Genomic DNA, 18,497 nt, shown 5'->3' with positions numbered 1-18,497 from the left:
ACATGTTTTGAAGTATTACAGCTGAAAAACAAAATTTAAAAAAAAACAAATATTTGCTCATCTTTGTTAACCATACTGGTTCACATCCTATGAACAGACCTGAAAAACCACTGCTCCAGTACCTTTTCTTTCTCCTTCATTCATAATATAACCCTTTTAAATCCTTTAACAGTTCAGGGCATTTATTATAAATAAATTTACTATATTCTTTAAAATATTAATATTCAGTTTGCCTGTAAAACTGGTAGACAAATAAGTATGCACCAGCCATGGGGTCAGTGACAAGAACTAACCAGTAACAACTTCTGAATGTCACAACTTTGTCCAAAAGTTCTTTTTCCATTCCTTTTTACACAGAATTGCTGACCAAAAGGTGTGCTATTATCTAAGGACTGGAGAGTGCTTCACTGCAATTCTAGGGTCACCATAATTGTAACCTTTGTATGATTAACAGCAAAAGCAGCTAATGTGGAGATTTACTGAACACCAGACATGAGTTAATTTACATATATTCACAGAATCCCCACAATAGCCCTGAAAGAGTATACAGCAGTAGTCCCACTTCACAGAGGAGTTTCTGGGTATATCTTGATCACTACATGACAAGAAAGTGGGAGGCCTGACTGGCGCCCAGGTCCATAGCTGGTTTCCTTCTCAATGTCTGGCATAATGGCACCAACCATTAGCAGGGTCCCTAGGTCATGACCTGAGGGGCCTTTTTAGATAAGATTCTGATCAGTTCTTTTTCTTTCACACATTTTTCATAAAAAGTAAACTTGGGTGATTAAAGCAGCAATCAAATCTCTGGTTATTTTTTTCTGCACCTATTTTCTTCAAGAACACTTTCAGGTCAGACAAGGTGAGAGAAGGGGAGGGATAAGATTCTTCTCCGTTTTTCTAGTTGTGGGATCCTTCCAAGAAATTTAAAATGCCAAAAATTTCAAAAAGTTATAGAAAACAAAGAATACATTCAATCTGCAAAATACAAATTCAAAGCCTCCGATCAAAGTGGATATAAACAACCTAGAAAATAATTACTTTAGTCAAACCAAATTTATTCATATTTTCTGAATTTAAGTGAATGAAACCCACCGCTTCAAATGGCCACCTTCACTCTGTTTACAAAAAAAAAGTGAAAACAACCCATGCAGTAAGAAAAAAACAATTTCCTTCCTAAACCCTCATCAGGGATTAAGCGGAGGTTTTTTTTCATTCTTTCCTTAGGCTATCACACACTTGACTTAAAAACTATAAATTTAAATGAATGAATGAATGAATGAATGAATGAATGAATACTATAAATTCTAAGGCTGCCTAGGTGGCTTAGTTGGTTAAGTGTCTGACTCTTGATTTTGGCTCCAGTCAGGAGATTGAGAGCCCTGTGTTGAGCTTCACGCTGGGCATGGAGCCTAGATAAAATTCTTTTTTGTCCCTCCCCTGCTCTCTAATGAAAAAAAAAATTTTAAGGAATTCCTTGTTGCATAGATAACTTCAGTCTCTTACTTGCAATTAAATTGTTTTTCTATATCTACTGGAGAAAGAAAAGGATATTTACCGCAAAAGGGTCTGCTTGTTTCCAAGAAATCTTAGCTCCCCAGGAAAGCGGTCTCATTTTCTCTGACAGAGATTCTGGAACAGCCAGTAGGATGAAGCAGATGTCCAGAAGAGCTACTACTGTGGCCACCAGCACAACGAGGCTGTCTCCGTAACTGGCTGAAAGGTATGCTCCAATGGCTGGGCTGCTGACCAGACTGGCTGCAAAGGTGGCTGAGACCTGTGGAGAAAGCCCCCATCTTGTACCATATCCACATGCAGAAAGCACTCACACCGAGTCTACCTGCTGCAGGTGCACACTTACGTTCCTGGTTCTTATGCAGGGTCCCACAGGCTTGGACCTAGAGCTATCCTTCCCTGGCTTCAAACAAAACAAAAGGTATGTGCTGCCCGTACAATTTAAGTATAAAAGAGAAAAGTCTTTTCGTTTTAAGGTCTTGTTCACCAACTGAACTAACTGGAGATTTCCTGAAAAGCTACAAGAGTAAAAAATAATCTTACTAGAAATAAAAATTGAGAAAGCCTTCCCCATAAAAAAAACATACAAACTTTAGGGGTATTGGGTAGTTCAGTGGTTGAGTGTCTGCCTTTGGCTCAGGTCATGATCCCAGGTTTCTGGGATGGAGTCCCACAACCGGCTCCCCACAGGAAGCCGCCTTCTTCCTCTGCCTGTGTCTCTGCCTTTCTCTGTGTGTCTCTCATGAATAAATAAAATCTTAGTAATAGTGAGATTATCCTGGGAGCCAATTTAATCACGTGGAGTATGGAAATAACAAATTTCAAGTATCGGAAGGGGTACAGAGCAGCCACAGTCCCCTAACTGCTCTATCCGATCAGTTATGTTCCTCTCTAATAGCTGAAGCTTACTTAATAAATACTTGCTGGATGACTGAGCTTCTGGGATCTATGATCTTATGACCTTCTTACACAAAATGTTGCATCTTTCTTGAAACTCAGAGCAGCACTATTGTTTGGTTTGCATATTTGTCTAAATCCCTATTCACCTCACACTCAGTATAGCTCTGGTAAATAAATCTGAAGGGTGATTTTACCACAATAATCTCTAATTGACCGGTGGTGACTCACTTAAATAGGACTATTCCTTGCTACAGCTCTGAAAGAACTGCCTCCTTGGTGTAGTGGAGGAGTTTCATTAAGGAAGGAAGGTGTACATATTTTACACATTCTTTAACAGATCTGAAAATTCTCCCTAAAACCTCAGCTAGACTTGACTGACAATCCTGTAATTAGCTGGCAGTAAATCCTCCTTTATCTGTAAGCTACGCAGCCTGCAAGCATTTCTTTCTTTTTCTATGTTCTGTCTTAACATCTGACAAGTCAGGGTATACATCAAGGTTGATCCCTGGCCAACATGCTGAGTCCCATGACCAAGTCCAGGCACCTCACCTGCTAGTTGACGGCAGCACTCTTCTCACTGACTCCTCTAGACAGCCCTGTGAACAGCTGTAACCGTAACTGCCATCTTACAGATGAAGTGAGCTAGAGAGGGCAACTAAGCCATCATCACTGAGAATCTATCCTTAAAGCACTAATGCTCAGCACAACAGATTTGTGAGTGGGGTTAGTTTGGTTTTTTTTTTTTTTTTTTTTTTTTGGCTGAAAGCAAAGAACAAATATTTAAATAAAATTGGAGGGAAGTGAGTAGCTCCTACCTCAATGGGTATTTCCCATCATGTACAGATGGGTAACTGAGGTTTCTGGCACTTTCTAAATTCTGACTTATGAGTCCCCTTGAACACCCCTGCCTTCTCTGAAGGCTTCCTGTCAGCCTGTCCCTCTGTCCTCTTCCAAGCGTCCTGGAGATGACAGATGGAAGACAGTTTTAGGATGTGGTAAGAGAGACATGCACGGTGGGAGGAAGAGAAGTTTTTAAATTGATATCTAAAGTCAACAAAGTGACGGCTGCTGGTGTGTTTTGTAGAAAAGGAGCAACTGATCTTTTTGCAATATGACTCCTTACTATCTTCCAGGAAGTAGGATTTAAAAGAAAGAGAAAAGGTCATGAAAGGAGAGAAGTAACCTGGGTTTCTGGCCTTCAGTCCTCCTCCAGCCTGTTCAACAACCCAGCCAGATTTTTTTTTTCACTTTTCTCACTGTAAACATTTTCAAACATAGGGAGGTTGAGAGAAGTGCACAGTGCACAATGTCAGAGAGAATACACCACCCCAACCACACCCCTTGCATGTAGATTGGAGTTGAAGGTAATTAAGACCCAGGGGACTCAGGGAAAGCTTTCTGGCCTCTTTCAAAGTGTAAATGAATTTAGGGATCCCTGGGTGGCGCAGCGGTTTGGCGCCTGCCTTTGGCCCAGGGCGCGATCCTGGATACCTGGGATCGAATCCCACATCAGGCTTCCGGTGCATGGAGCCTGCTTCTCCCTCTGCCTGTGTCTCTGCCTCTCTCTCTCTCTCTCTCTGTGTGTGACTAATAAATAAATAAATAATTTTTTAAAAAAATAATAATAATAATAAAAAAAAAACAAAGTGTAAATGAATTTAGATTGGGGGTCTAAGCCAGGAAGAGCACTGTTGCCAGAGAAAACTTTTGATATCAGAAAGGCTTATTTGCATGGCATGGCAAACAATGATTTACCAAACGTTCACACTCATCCTCTGTGAACAGTCTTCCTCCCCGCTGAAATCCCAGACCCCTACCCCTTTTCCTTAGCTCAGGATGGCATATAAGCTTCCACTACCCAAATGCCGTTGAGTCTCTGAGGTCTTTGTGGAGCTTTGTACAAAATTAAATGTTTTCCTCCTGTTAGACTATGTCAATTTAATTATTATTAAGCTAGCCAAAGAACCTAGAAGGGACGGGATCCCTGGGTGGTGCAGCGGTTTGGCGCCTGCCTTTGGCCCGGGGCGCGATCCTGGAGACCCGGGATCGAATCCCACGTCGGGCTCCCTGCATGGAGCCTGCTTCTCCCTCTGCCTGTGTCTGTGTCTCTGCCTCTCTGCCTCTCTCTGTGTGACTATCATGAATAAATAAAAAAAAAATCTTAAAAAAAAAAAAAAAAAAGAACCTAGAAGGGAAGAAGAGAAAAATTTTCCCCTCCAACAATGCCCACATGTCAGCATGTTCACCCATTGGACACACGCCCACAGATTGCTCACTTGACATCTTTCCCCCCTGAACTACTCTAGTCATGATTATCTGACCTCAAGGGCTTCAGCCTGCTATCCTGTACAAGTCTTTCTTCGCCTACAGAACTGCAAAGCCACAATCACACCTCAGAAAATTAGAAATGATTCTCTAATACTCAATTATCCAAAACAAGATCTCCTGTAACTATTATTATGCATCCAACAATTTGCTGAATAAATGTCCTTTGCCTACAGTACCACATCCAAATAAGTGACACACAACCAGCAATACAGGAACAGTGGATTGACATGGCTGAGGTCCAGCACCTGTCCAAATGAAAGAGGTGCACAGGGGCTTCTGTACTTAGCACCTGTTTACTATTCACGTTCCTAAAGAGAGAAGCTAACAAGAAACAAATCAAGTCAACTTTTGAAACAATTCTGCAACTGACAACTCACAACTTCCTGCCAAATTTCCAACCCTAAAACTAGAGGATATATTACTAGTAATTTCTATCTTGCTATTTTAAACTTCATAAATCTCCTTTTTTATTTCAGCTGCTTTAGATTTTTTTATGTAAGTCAGTATTTACAATTTATTTTAAATCTTACTTTCCAGTACATTTTATTCTTTTTTTCCAGTACATTTTAAATAGAATGCTAATTAATTACTTCTCTGGTTAAAAAACCATAAACTATAATCTTACCCATCCATATGCAGTACTTCGCTCGTGTTCTTGAGTGACATCAGCTACATAGGCAAATATCACAGAGAATGTGACCGAGAAGACTCCAGACACAGAGATCATTGCAAAATACCACCTACAAAAAGATTATTTTAATTACCCGGGAGAGAGGAAGTGTGCATACACTTTTATAACCAGAGCCAAAGATATCATATAAAGATTATAAACCAAGAAATAAATTTATAAACAAATTAGGGCAGCCCCAGTGGCTCAGTGGTTTAGCGACGCCTTCGGCCCAGGGCGTGATCCTGGAGACCCGCGATCGAGTCCCACATCGGGCTTCCTGCATGGGGCCTGTTTCTTCCTCTGCCTGTGTCTCTCCCTCTCCCTCTCTCTGTGTCTCTCATGAATAAATAAATAAAATATTAAAAATAAAAAATACATGTATATGTATATTTAAAGATATAAAGGACAACTAATAAAATGGTAATCAAGATGGGGAAGAAGTGGAAACACACCAATTTCTTAAGTGCTTAAAGGATGTCAGTACATGCAGCTGAAAAAATGGAAAGAATAAGGGTTAGACTGAGTGGCTCAGCTGGTTGAGTGCTGCCTTCAGCTCAGGTCATGATCCCAGAATCCTGGAATCCAGCCCCCTGTGGGGCTCCTGGCTCAACAGGAAGTCTGGTTCTCCTTCCTCTGCCCCTTCCCCCACTTCTCTCTAATAATGTGCTCTCTAATAATAAAATCTTAAAGCATAAATAAAAGAGCTACCCAAAAGCAGAAATCACAACAAAGACAATGTAGTTAAGACTAAAATTTAAATCATATACACAGATGCTTAAAAAAAAAACTGGTTATTACTAAACAAAATTTCACAGAACAAAAAGTAGGGTTTATCCTAGGACATAGGATATTTCAATATTAGAAAATCTATTAATATAACTCTTCATAGTAACAGGTATTTTTCAGTGCAAAGTTCCCTTAACACTCAAATGATGAACCATTACAACATTTTCTTTATAGACAAGAGATATTAAGTCCATCATTATCACTTATTTAACATTATTCATTAATCAATATAAGCAAAAGCAGTAACATAAAAATGAAGGAAAGAGGCAAAATCATTTCAAGATCTAAAGAAAAATTATTTTAAGGTACTGAGGACATTTTAAAAACGCCTTCATTTATTGGAAAAGCATGACTTCTTGAACAGAAAGACTCAGTATCAAAAGTATTTGATAAAAATTCATCATCTAGTAGAAAATAAAATGATCCACACTATGGGTAACCAACATATTTACAATATAACAAACACTGACATAAAATTATCAGATAATCAAAAGAAGACGTTTTCACATGGAGCCAAAAAAAGGAAATATTAATGCATTAGGAAAAGAAAAGAAAAGAGACAGATAAAGAAAGAAACAAACAAACAAACAGGGGCACCTGGGTGGCTCAGTGGTTGAGCATCTGCCTTCCACTCAAGGTTGTGATCCTGGGGTCCAGGGATCAAGTCCCACATCGGGATCCCTGCATGGAGCCTGCTTCACTCCCTCTGCCTGTGTCTCTGCCTCTCTATCTCTCCCATGAATAAATAAATAAAATTTTTCAAAAAATAAAAAGAAACACAAAAAATCTTCTATTCTAAGGTGTGCTCCTCACACCTTATGACAAGCATCTCAGCAACAGAAATTCTAGCCAAATACCATCCTTTGGAACCAAGGAAAACAACTATGGTACAGCTCAGGTGCAAATTCCAACCATATTTGGTACTTCATTATATGCTAAATATTCTCTCCCTATTTATCATGAAAAAAAAAATGAGATCAAATTCAAATTCATAGTATGATTTAAAACAGGCTATGGTCTGGGACGCCTGGGTGGCTCAGCGGTTTAGCGCCTGCCTTTGGCCCAGGGTGTGATCCCGAAGTCCTGGGATTGAGTCCCACATCGGGCTCCCTGCATGGAGCCTGCTTCTCCCTCTGCCTATGTCTGCCTCTCTCTCTCTCTGTCTCTCATGAATAAATAAAATCTTAATAAACAAACAAATAAATAAATAAATAAATAAAATCTTAAAAAAAAAAAAAACAGGCTATGGTCTAATTACAGTATACTCAAAAGTGACTGCTATCTATTGACATAAGCTATGTTCATTCAGTGCCCTAGAGCAGTGAAATGACAACACATTTGCAGGTCACTGAGCCACAGGGGTGAGTACAGGGACTCTCAGTCCCCTCCCAGGGGTCCCAATACTTTAAGTGACTTGGTAGCAACAACAGCTATGCTCAGAGACATCTTAAACACCTTAGAGCCCAAAAAGGCTTTCAGTATTACATAAAGATCAATAAAAATACAGGTATCAACTGCTTTAAAATGGTTAAGAAAAGCTTTGCAGATGGATTATTCACATGTGACCCAAAACAGTCAGTCATGTTGGAGGGCCAAGCAACTCACCACGGGCTGATCCTCATCAGTGGAATTGGGAAGCAGGTGAAGAACACAGTGCCTAGGAGGAAGGGTTTCCTCCCCCAAACATCAGACAGAGCGCCTATGAGGGGGGCACTCAGAAAAGATAGCAGGCCCTGGAGAGGAAAGGAGAAGCAAAGGTCAAATTGACAATGTGACTGCCCAATCACTTGTAATTCTTACTTTCTAAATGCTCCCATTTATTTTACTGTCCCCAAAACAGAGTAATTTGAAGTATTAAATAAAAACTGTCATTTAAAAACATTCTAATAAATAAAAAAAAATAAAAAAAATAAAAAAAAAATAAAAACATTCTAATGAATTTCTAGTCATGCTGTTAGAAAAGGGAAAAAGAGGGATGAGCTTGTTTTTCAGGAGAAACCAGAGAGGGGGTATGAGCTGTGTCCACCTACAGGGACCCACGAGATGAACACACCAAGCACACAGGAAGAGGCCAGAAACTTAATACAGTTAAAAAAAATATGTGTAGCCCAAATCAACTGCTGCACTGAAGACCTCTCTTGTCCACCTGGCCCCTGACCCTGGTCCTCCCTACAATATGTGCTCCCCATGATGAGCTGCAAACCTCTGCTCTCATCCCTTCTTTTCAAGCCCTGGAGTAGTCTCAGGGCGCCTGGGTGGCTCAGCTGGTTAAGGTCAAATTCTTGGTTTCTGCTTGGGTCATGACCTTGGGACCATGAGACTGAGTCCTGCATCAGGCTTTATGTTCAGTGCAGGGTTGTTTCTGATTCTCTCCCTCTTCCTCCCTCTCTGCTCCTCCCCTCCTTGGGCGCTCTCTGACTCTAAAATAATAATTTAAAAAAATCTTTAAAACCCTGCAGTGGTCTCCACTCTGCAGTCTAAATTTTTCAGCAGGTATTTATGGGTGAAATAATGAATGTCTCAACTTTGCTTTTATAAAAAATGGGTGGGGGAGAACTGAGATGAGACTAGAGTAGGAAAACGTTGATAAATAATGAAAGTGGGTGAGAAGTACATGGATGTTCATTATAGTTCCTACTGTTTATCTGCAATGGCTTCAGCAGTGCCTACAAAAAGGACCCTCCCAGATCTGGCACCTGACAACATGTCCTATGCTCTGACTCTAGAGGCAGTTCTCTGAGCATATCACTCTCCTCTGTGCCAGTGGGCCTGCACTGTATCTCCACACACATCCCACAGGGGGCCTTGGTAGGTAAACCACCAGACATTCTTCAGGACTCCAGGGGGAGAAGCACCTCCTCCTGTATCTATCTCTTAGCTCCCCACACTGGTTTTTGTGGGTGAGACAAACTCCTCCCACGTGGTACCTCTCTCTCCTGTCATTTCAACATTTGTTATTTGTCCATCTTCAATACAGAGACATGGGCAGAGGGAGAAGTATGCCCCCTGCAAGAAGCCCGATGTAGGACTTGATCCCAGGGCCTGGGATCATGCCCTGAGCCAAAGGCAGACACTCAACCACTGAGCCACCCAGGTGTCTCTGTATGCCATTTTTAAACAGAAGATCAGAAAGCCAACCATTAAAATTATATTTAAAATAATATAGTTTTTACAGAAAAAAATATTCTGTCTTCCAGATTATAGACATAAATGGTAATTAATCCATTAAAATATTATTTAAATCAAATTCTTCCTGACAGCAATAGATACTGAAAGTATCTTCTGGGACAACCTACTTTTTTACTAAGACACTAAAATACAATCCCACACAGCTGACCCTGGAAGAACACAAGGGTTGGGCACAAACACCCTCGACCTCATGCAGTCAGAGATACACGTAACTTCGACTCCCCCCAAAACTTAACTAAGAGCCTACTGCTACCAGGAAGCTTTATCAACAACAGCCAGTTCACAATATTTTAAAAGTTTTATGTATTTATACACTGTATTCTTAAAGTAAGCTAGAGAAAAGAAAGTGTTAAGAAAATCATAAGGGATTTTTACATTTACATTTTTACATTTACAGTCTGTACTGCATTTATCAAAGACAAAACAAAACAAAAAGTCTTCATACAAGTGGACCATGTAGCTCAACCCTAGGTTTGTTCAAGGGTCAGCTGTACTTGCTCTTTGGAAAACGTGGATTTCTAAAATATCAAAGACTTCTCCTATCCTAGAATGATTTCTTCACTGCTCCATCTGGCCCTACATCCTATTAGGCTTCATTATTAGAGCAGCACATTGAGGACACCTGTACCCTGATTGATGGGGCAAGCACTTTTCAGTCCAGAAGATAGGACACAATTTGCAAATGAGAACAAAACGTTTAAAAATTAGCACCAGGCAGACCTCAAAGCTCTTGTCCTTATCAGAAATATTGTGATTCTCATTACCCACAGTAGTTATGATCTATAAGGCTGCCACAAACACTGAGTTAGAGAATGTGGAACCACTCCTCCTTAGGGAAACAAAGTGTTAATTTCCTGCAAGGCTCTGGTCACCCGTTTTCATTAACCAATCAATACACAACCATGATTTGTGTGTATTTCTGTTTAAAGACACTTTATTTAATATATATTGTTGACTTATGAATACTGAACTCTTGGCCAACAGCACCATGACTCATGCCTGTTTAGGCACTCAAGCTTATCTGACAGTATATTAAACAGAAAATGAGAAAGCCAAGCATGGTGCAGTCAGCACCATGACTCATGCCTGTTTAGGCACTCAGGCTTATCTGATAGTATATTTTCTCCATAAGGCATATCACAGACCTCTTGCACTTAGAGATACTAGTTAATACTACATGTGAGGACATTTTAAATAGCCAAATCACCAACAAAAGACACAAAGATGCACAAAATGTGGCACTAAATGGACTGCAAAAGGATACATGTACAGTATGGGACTTGAAACAAGTAGACAGAAGTTGGACCTCAGCTACACTCCCCACCTCACCTAGGTGCATGAATGACACAAAAGCACTGTAATGATCTGAGGTTACAAATAAACTCAGTGAATAAGTGAATATGCAAATATAAATCCAAACATAATGAGGATCAACTGACACTATGCTATCATAGTCCAACCAGTACTAGAGACAACATGGTGTGTAGGAGTCGTGGTGTGGACAGCAAACTGCACCCATGGTTCACACAGTCACTGCAGTTAGTTAACTTCCCAGAGGACATGGGTGTTGAAGGTAACATAATTGGCCAGTACTTCTTTTTAAAAAGATTTTATTTATTTGACAGAGAGAGAGAGAGAGAAATCACAAGCAGGAGGAGCAGCAGAGGGAGAGGGAAAAGTAGACCCGACCCTCACTAAGCAGGGAGATTGACCCTGATCCCAGGACTCTGGGATCTTGGCCTGAGCTAATATCAAAAGTCAGATGCTTAACCAACTGAGCCACCCAAGTGCCTTGGCCAGTATTTCTGACATGACTTTTAAGCTCTAATTTGACACAGTAGCAGTTAAGAGTTTATTGTTCAATTAAATGCCATTATTCACTGAACATTTTAAAACATACAAAGAATGACAAATACAACTCACCTGAAACCAATATACGTGAACTTTACACTTTATATACCATCATAAAAGTTTTTTTCTTAACCATCATAAAAGCTTTAAGCAATGTTTTCCTTAACATAAGCAGTTGGCAAACATTTCACTAATGTTTAAAATAGTTGGATTACTATTTTTAGAATTAAAAATGTTTTTCTTTCAAATAGTATAATTAACTTTGCAAATGAATGTGAGGGAGCAGTGGCTCCACTGAAGAATAGAGTACAAAGTCATTTTACATTTCTGATAATTTCAGTTTTCCATGAAAAGTTCACACACTGTGACAAACTCTCAGTATTCTTCAATAAACTATGAGGAACTTGCAACATGTAGACCTGGTTACCCCAAAATGAGATTTGTTCATTTTGATATTTTATATGGTAATTTACTAATAATGACCTTTATCTCATTTCTTAAAAGATCAAAGAGAAAATTATATACAAATGGAACTGTGTTTTTTTAATAAAGATTTTATTTTATTTTTTTTAAGATTTTATTTATTTATTCATGATAGACATAGGGGGAGAGAGAGGCAGAGACACAACACAGGCAGAGGGAGAAGCAGGCACCATGCAGGGAGCCTGATGTGGGACTTGATCCCGGGTCTCCAGGATCACACCCCGGGCTGAAGGTGGCGCTAAACAGCTGCGCCACCAGGGCTGCCGAAAGATTTTATTTACTCAAGAGAGATGCATACATAGCAAAGGGAGAAGCAGGCTCCCTTCCTGTGGGGAGCTTGATGCAGGACTTGATCCCAGGACCCCGGGATCACGACCTGAGCTAAAGGCAGACGCTCAACCACTGAGCCACCCAGGATTCCCTGGAACTGTGTTTTTATTTGTATAATTGACATGTACAAATATTTTCATCTATACTAACACAAGGTCCTCTCTGGGCTAGGGCCCACTGAGACCCTGCACAGTATAAAGCTTCCCTTCCCAGGGTATGCATCAATCAGCAAGAGGGCAAATGAGAAATGTGTCAATCAAAGTCTGGAAAAGTGAACCTGCAAAACTGGAGAGGGGTCAAAGAACAGTTGGTGCCAGAGACTTCAAGGAAAGAACAATATGGGCAGGAGGGCTAAGGTGTTTTGTTTTGAGATAAAGGAAAAGAAGTATGGAAGACTCATTAAAGGAAAGAAGAAACAAAAAGCAGATGAAAGTGAAATTAAATTGTTTTAATAAAAATATAAGTAAACAGATGTTTCCTTAATTTTAGAAGTAGTAGGGCTGCTCCTTCAAATTCTAACTCCAAGAAAGCCCAGTGCATTTTAAAGTAATAACAATAACTTTGTAGCATCCACACACACCAAATTTTTCCACGCCTTTCCCATGCATGTCCTTACACTGTGAGGTAGGTGTTATTATGGTAAGCAGCTAGCCCAAGGCTCATAAGCAGCAGAGGCAGGAGTAAGCTCAGATGTGAGGTGGCTCCAGAATCTGAGCCCTAACCCTGAAGCCCACGATTCAAACCAATTATTAAAATAATCTGTTAACACTTTAGGGTCTCCAACCTAAAGCACATAAAGTACTAGTCTTTCCTACCTGTGGGCACTCTTACACATTTTTATTATAAAGATTTATTTACTTATTTCAGAGAGCAAGAGCAGGAGGGGCAGAGGGAGGGGGACAGAGCTGAAACCAAGAGTTGGATGCTTAACTGACTGAGCCACCCAGGTGCCCCACAACTATTTTATTAAATGGATAAACTAGCAGTCTGTCATGAAAAGACTGTACTTAAAATTTATGAAGTTATTTTTAAAGTAGGTAGTCTGAAATTTTTATTTACAAATAAAAAGGATAGTCTTTTTAAGTTCTTGTCCCAACTAAGAATAATTCCCTGTAGGGACACCTGGGTGACTCAGTGGTTGAGCATCTGCCTTTGGCTCGGCATGATCCTGGAATTCCGGGATCGACTCCCACATTAGGCTTCCTACAGGGAGCCTGCTTCCCTCTCTGCCTGTGTCCCTGCCTTCTCTCTGTCTCTCTCTCATGAATGAAGAAATAAAATCTTAAAAAAGAAAATTATTCCGTATGTATGTGGGCATGTGTTTGTGTAGGAAAACTATTCTGTACTTACTAATACCAAGGAGTAGCTTGAGGGAATGTTAGGTCACACTCTCAGGGTCATGACGTTGAGCCCTGCATCTGGCTCCACACTGTGAAGAGTCTGCTAGAGTTTCTCCCTCTCCCTCTACACCCTCACAGCCACCCAAATAAATAAATAAACCTTTTTCAAATAAAAAATCAGCCCAAAGTTTCTGTGTGTCCTTAATGCTAAGCTACTATGCTAAACATTGCTCGATGATTTAATTCATTTAAGTAGCAGAATGAGACAGCTGAGCAAGTCCTGGGACTACAGAAACTTGACCCCTGGAAGAGCATCCTGGCAGAGGGTTTACATGACATTTCCCTCATTGGAGCTGATGGTCCATTCTAGACTGAGAAGCAGCACATCTGCATGTGAACCTCTGTGGCTACCCCATTAACTGGCCCTCTGGGTCTTCTACTTTCTCCCTTTTCCCAAGCCTTCATGGTGATGTCAAAGCTAGAAAAGATTATAACTTCCTGCTTTAGAGCCACCCACTGCATACTGATCAGTCTAGGTGTAATCCAGCCTTGGACACATGACTTGCTGAGTTTGGGACACTGATTAAAGATGTCTAATTTTGTAATAAATATAAAACATGCTAAAGAAAATAGTTTCGGGAAGTTACAAGGCAGACACTGGGTCATCAGACCAATTGGTCTTAATGATGCAAATGATTATGGTGACTCCACCAGCTATTAACCAGCAGTCATAACTAGATTTTATCTGCCAAGTCACACCATGGCATCTCAGTCTGGTGTTACTTTTTTTTTTTTTTTTTGGTGTTACATTTTTTACAAAGTGTAGCTAAAACTACTATGAAAGTTAGTTTTAGGTGTCCCCTTGGCTAGGCTATAGTACCCAGTTACTTAATCAAGTGCTAGAGTGGGTGCTCCTGTGAAGGTATTTTGTTTTAGTCTGTTTTAAAGTAAAGGGCATTACTCTCAATAATATGGGAGGGGGCTCATCCTATTAGTTGATGGTCTAAGATCAAAATCTGAGGTTTCCAGAAGAAAAAGTTCTGCCTGCCCTACATATTTCAGACTTGCCAGCCCCAAAATCATGTGAAGTCTATTTCTTAAATCTTTTAATATATATTATTTATATTATTAATCTTTTAATACTAGTGAAAAGAAAAAAACATGAAAACTAATATTTACCAATATTTATTTACACTGTAATTTAAAACCTTAAGAAATAAAGTATATTTCCTTATAAAAAATGTATCAAGGGACACCTGGGTGGCTCAGTGGTCTGGCACCTGCTTTCGGCCCAGGGCGTGATCCCGGAGTCCTGGGATCAAGTGCCATATCAGGCTCCCTGCATGGAGCCTGCTTCTCCCTCTGCTTGTGTCTCTGCCTCTCTCTCTCTGTCTCTCATGAATAAATAAATAAAATCTTTAAAAAAAAAACTTATCAAGAGTCATTTAAACAGTGCTTGACTTCCTACTAAGCCATATAACTAATGACATGCAGTGAGGATCTATCTTCTGTACATTGGCAAATTGTCAGACCTCTTTCTAAATCTGAATCAATTTCCAACATTTTGTCCTTTGTGTTTTCAATGTCATGAAATACCATCCCTACAATTCCTTTAATGTGAAGCCTTCTGCTGACTTCACTTCCTCTGGGACATCTTCCTCATCACACTGTTCTTCTTTACACTGATGAGTTTATCTTTACTAAATTCTGCTGGCTGTACGCCTCAACCAGCTTATTTCTTCTATAACTATGCAGAGGTTCTATTTGATCTCACTTCTAGCATTATCAGTAATTACTTCTCACTGCACTTCCAACCTTATTGGCTGAGTTCCTTTTCAATAATCCATTTCTGTCAACTGTCATATGGGTTTATCACTGGAGACAAGGAGGCAACACAGCTACATGCTTTGCTGTCTGTGCAGGAACGAAGAGATACACAGTGATGAGTCACCAACATTTTGAAGTACCATGAATGGTTACTGATCATGAGGTTCATCTTATTTTTGTAGTGTTCTGTGGACAGATGAGCCAGCAGCAGTTCATACTTTATGCAGTTACTCACAGTTAATACACCATGGTAACAGAGATTTGAACTATAATGTTGCAGGGGGCTGGTATTTTTTACCTGAACTTGAATAACTCCAATTTGTGCACACTGGAATGTGCAAAAAGAGGGCTGCCTATACTTCATATAGTTTTTAATGTCATGGAGAAATTACTATGATATAATTAGTGATTGCTGATGGATACAAGAACAAAATTACAGTCTCTGTGTAAACTGGATCTTGACTATTTAAAAATGCATAGAAAAAGACTGGAAAGGGACGCCTGGGTGGCTCAGCAGTTGAGCGTCTACCTTCGGCTCAAGAGGCATGATCTCGATTCCAGGATCAAGTCCCACATCAGGCTCCCTGTGAGGAGCCTGCTTCTCCCTCTGCCTGCGTCTCTGCCTCTCTCTCATGAATAGATAAATAAAGCCTTAAAAAAGAAAAAGACTGGAAAGAAATATTAAATCAATATTTACTGCGCATTGTCATTTGCCAAGAACTGTTCTAGGTGCTGAGGATAACAGTAAGCAAAGCAGACAGAAATTCATGCCTTCAAGAAGGTTCCAGTCTAAAAGAGAAAGTTTGAGAAGGACACACAATAACAACACAAAGCAAAATATATAGCATGTCAGAGGTGAAATTATAATGCTTCTGGAGAAAAAGCAGAGTAGGGGGAATGAGGTGATGAGAACAGGCTACATTATTCAAGACAGTAGTCAGTAAAGGCTTCACTAAAAAATGACATCTGGTAAAGAGCTAAGGGTTAGGGAATGAGGCCAGTATTTGGGGGAAAGCAAGCAGAAGAAAAACAGAACCTGCAAAGCCCTCAAGCAAGCACAGACTAAGGAAGCTTTGCTTGGGGCAAGGTCAGAAGAGAGTATAGAAGAGACCAGGGATGATGCCAGAGTAGAAAATGGAGCAGAGATGGAATTGGTTAAGAATGCCACAAGCAGAGGATCCCTGGGTGGCTCAGCGGTTTAGTGCCTGCCTTTGGCCCATGGCATGAACCTGGAGTCCCAGGATTGAGTCTCACAACAGGCTTTCTGCACAGAGCCTGCTTCTCCCTCTGCCTGTGTCTCTGCCTCTGTGTGTGTGTGTCTTTCATGAATAAATATATAAAATCTTTAAAAAAAAAAAAAAAGAATGCCACAAGCAGGGGTTTGCTTGGGGGGCTCAGTTGGTTAAGCATCTGCCTTTGTCATGAACCCAGGGACCTGGGATGGAGCCCCCCATCAGGCTCCCTGCTCAGCAGGGAGTCTGCTCCTCCCTCTCCTGGCTTGTGCTTGCTTGTGCTCTCTCTCACTATCTCTGTGTATGTGTCTGTCTTTATCTCTCTCTCTCTCAAAAAAAAAAAAAAAAAAAAAAAAAAAAAGCCACAAGCAGATTGTAGTTATCAGGATCTCTACTTTCTGAAAGGAGACCAGGGAGTATTTTCATCATAGATCTATTTTCAAAGTACAACCAAAAAATCTGCTGCTGGAATGGGTTTGGAAAAAGAAAGGAGTCAAGACCGACTCCAGGGATTTTGGTCTGAATGAGAATGACATGACCAGTAACTGAAATGAAGAAGGCTTATGAGCAGGTCAGGCTGGAGAGGAAGATCAGGAACTTAGTTTTGGTGTAATAACTATGAGATGTTTATAAGACAAGGAAAGAGAGTGTCAATAAGGCAACTGGGTACGCAAGTCTGGAGTTCTGAGCTAAGGTCTAGGAAGATATCTATTTGAGAGTTGAAAAGTGGTTAAGTCTGATAATGTCATCCAGGGAGTGAGTGTAGAGATAGAGGAAACTGTTGTCCAAGGCTTGAGCCACCCATATCTCCAAAGTCTGTGGGATAAGGAACACATATGACTTGTCAGAAAGAGAGTTAAGAAAGATGTTAATTTGAAAACATAATTAAAACCATCAAAATATCAAGTGATCTAGCAATTCTAGTGCTCCTTGGTGTATTCCTAGGGTGAAGTGAAAACACAGAGCCACATGAAAACTTGTATACAAATGTTCACAGCAGTATTGTTATTCAGGCCAAGAAGTGGAAGCAATTCAAATGTTCATCACTAACAGATGAACTATGTATGTTCATACAATAGAATATTATTTGGCTATAAAAAGAATGAAGTACTAACATGTGCTACAACACAGGTGGGCCTGAATGACACCATGGAAGTGAAAGAGGGCAGTCACAAAGACCATTTTAGAGTATGATTCCATTCGTTTTTTTAAAAAGTGTTTTTGAGATTTTATTTATTTGAGAGAGAGAGAAAGCAAAGGCAGGAGCAGAAGCAGAAGGACAAGCTGAGCATAGAGCCTAACATGGAGCTCGATCTTAGGCCTTCACTATCACGACCTGAGCCGAAATCAAAGTTGGATGCTTAACTGAGTCACCCGGGCTCCCCGTATGGTTCTATTTATGATGTCAGACACGCAAATCTAAGAGGCAGAAAAGTAGATCTGTGCTTGCTTGCAGCTGAAGAGGACAGGGGCAAATGAGTGACTGCTAATGGGTATAGGAGTTCTTTTAGGGGTGATGAAAATATTCTAAAATTGTGTGCTGATGGCTATACAAGTCTGTAAACACAATAAACCCACTGAATGTATACTTTTAATTGCATGGTTGACTTGCATGGTATATGTATTTTCCCTGAATAAAGATGCTAGAGAAAAACCTAAAATTGGAGAATTCACAGTCTATTTTCTCTTGTATCCTTTAGTGGTGCTCACCGTAAACATAAACTTTTTCACCCATGTATTATGACAGTACACTTACAAGGTACAAGTTAACTGTGGAAAATCTAGAAAGAAAGAACATAAAGAAGAAAATGGCAGATCATCCATAAATCCACATGCTTTCACACTTCAGGTGACTTCGTTTTAGTCACGTTACCCCACTGCTTACCATATGTATTTTGGTAAAAACAAAACCAAAACCATACTATAGTTTTACAACCTTTTTGGCTCACACATTATGTGGTGTTATTTAGAAATGCTTTCTTCCTGTACCAGGATTACATCATATGGCTGTGCCACAAAGTACTTCTTCTAAGTTTAAGGCATTTTTGC

General features: G+C 40.1%; 1 protein-coding gene and 1 long non-coding RNA gene across 7 annotated transcripts in view; one reads left to right on the top strand and one right to left on the bottom strand.

Moving 5' to 3' along the window:
- MFSD14B (major facilitator superfamily domain containing 14B) overlaps nucleotides 1-18,497 on the bottom strand; it is a 72,525-nt gene that overhangs the window by 10,986 nt on the left and 43,042 nt on the right. For all 6 annotated transcript variants that reach the window (XM_072723592.1, XM_072723654.1, XM_072723844.1 and 3 more), the window contains 3 exons: nucleotides 7,802-7,929; nucleotides 5,366-5,480; nucleotides 1,556-1,774 (listed from right to left, as the gene is read on the bottom strand). In XM_072723592.1, coding sequence (XP_072579693.1) covers nucleotides 1,556-1,774; nucleotides 5,366-5,480; nucleotides 7,802-7,929 — 462 coding nt within the window. The remainder of the gene's footprint in view (nucleotides 1-1,555; nucleotides 1,775-5,365; nucleotides 5,481-7,801; nucleotides 7,930-18,497) is intronic.
- Nucleotides 1,758-13,576, top strand: LOC140594205 (uncharacterized). The gene is made up of 2 exons (XR_011994847.1): nucleotides 1,758-1,933; nucleotides 12,221-13,576. It is a non-coding gene; the product is annotated as an uncharacterized lncRNA (long non-coding RNA).

Source organism: Vulpes vulpes, chromosome 1 (assembly GCF_048418805.1).
Source record: "Vulpes vulpes isolate BD-2025 chromosome 1, VulVul3, whole genome shotgun sequence".
NCBI classification, from domain to species: Eukaryota; Metazoa; Chordata; class Mammalia; order Carnivora; family Canidae; genus Vulpes; species Vulpes vulpes.
The sequence above is the reverse complement of the archived record's forward strand: the minus strand, read 5'-3'. Positions and strand labels throughout refer to the sequence as shown.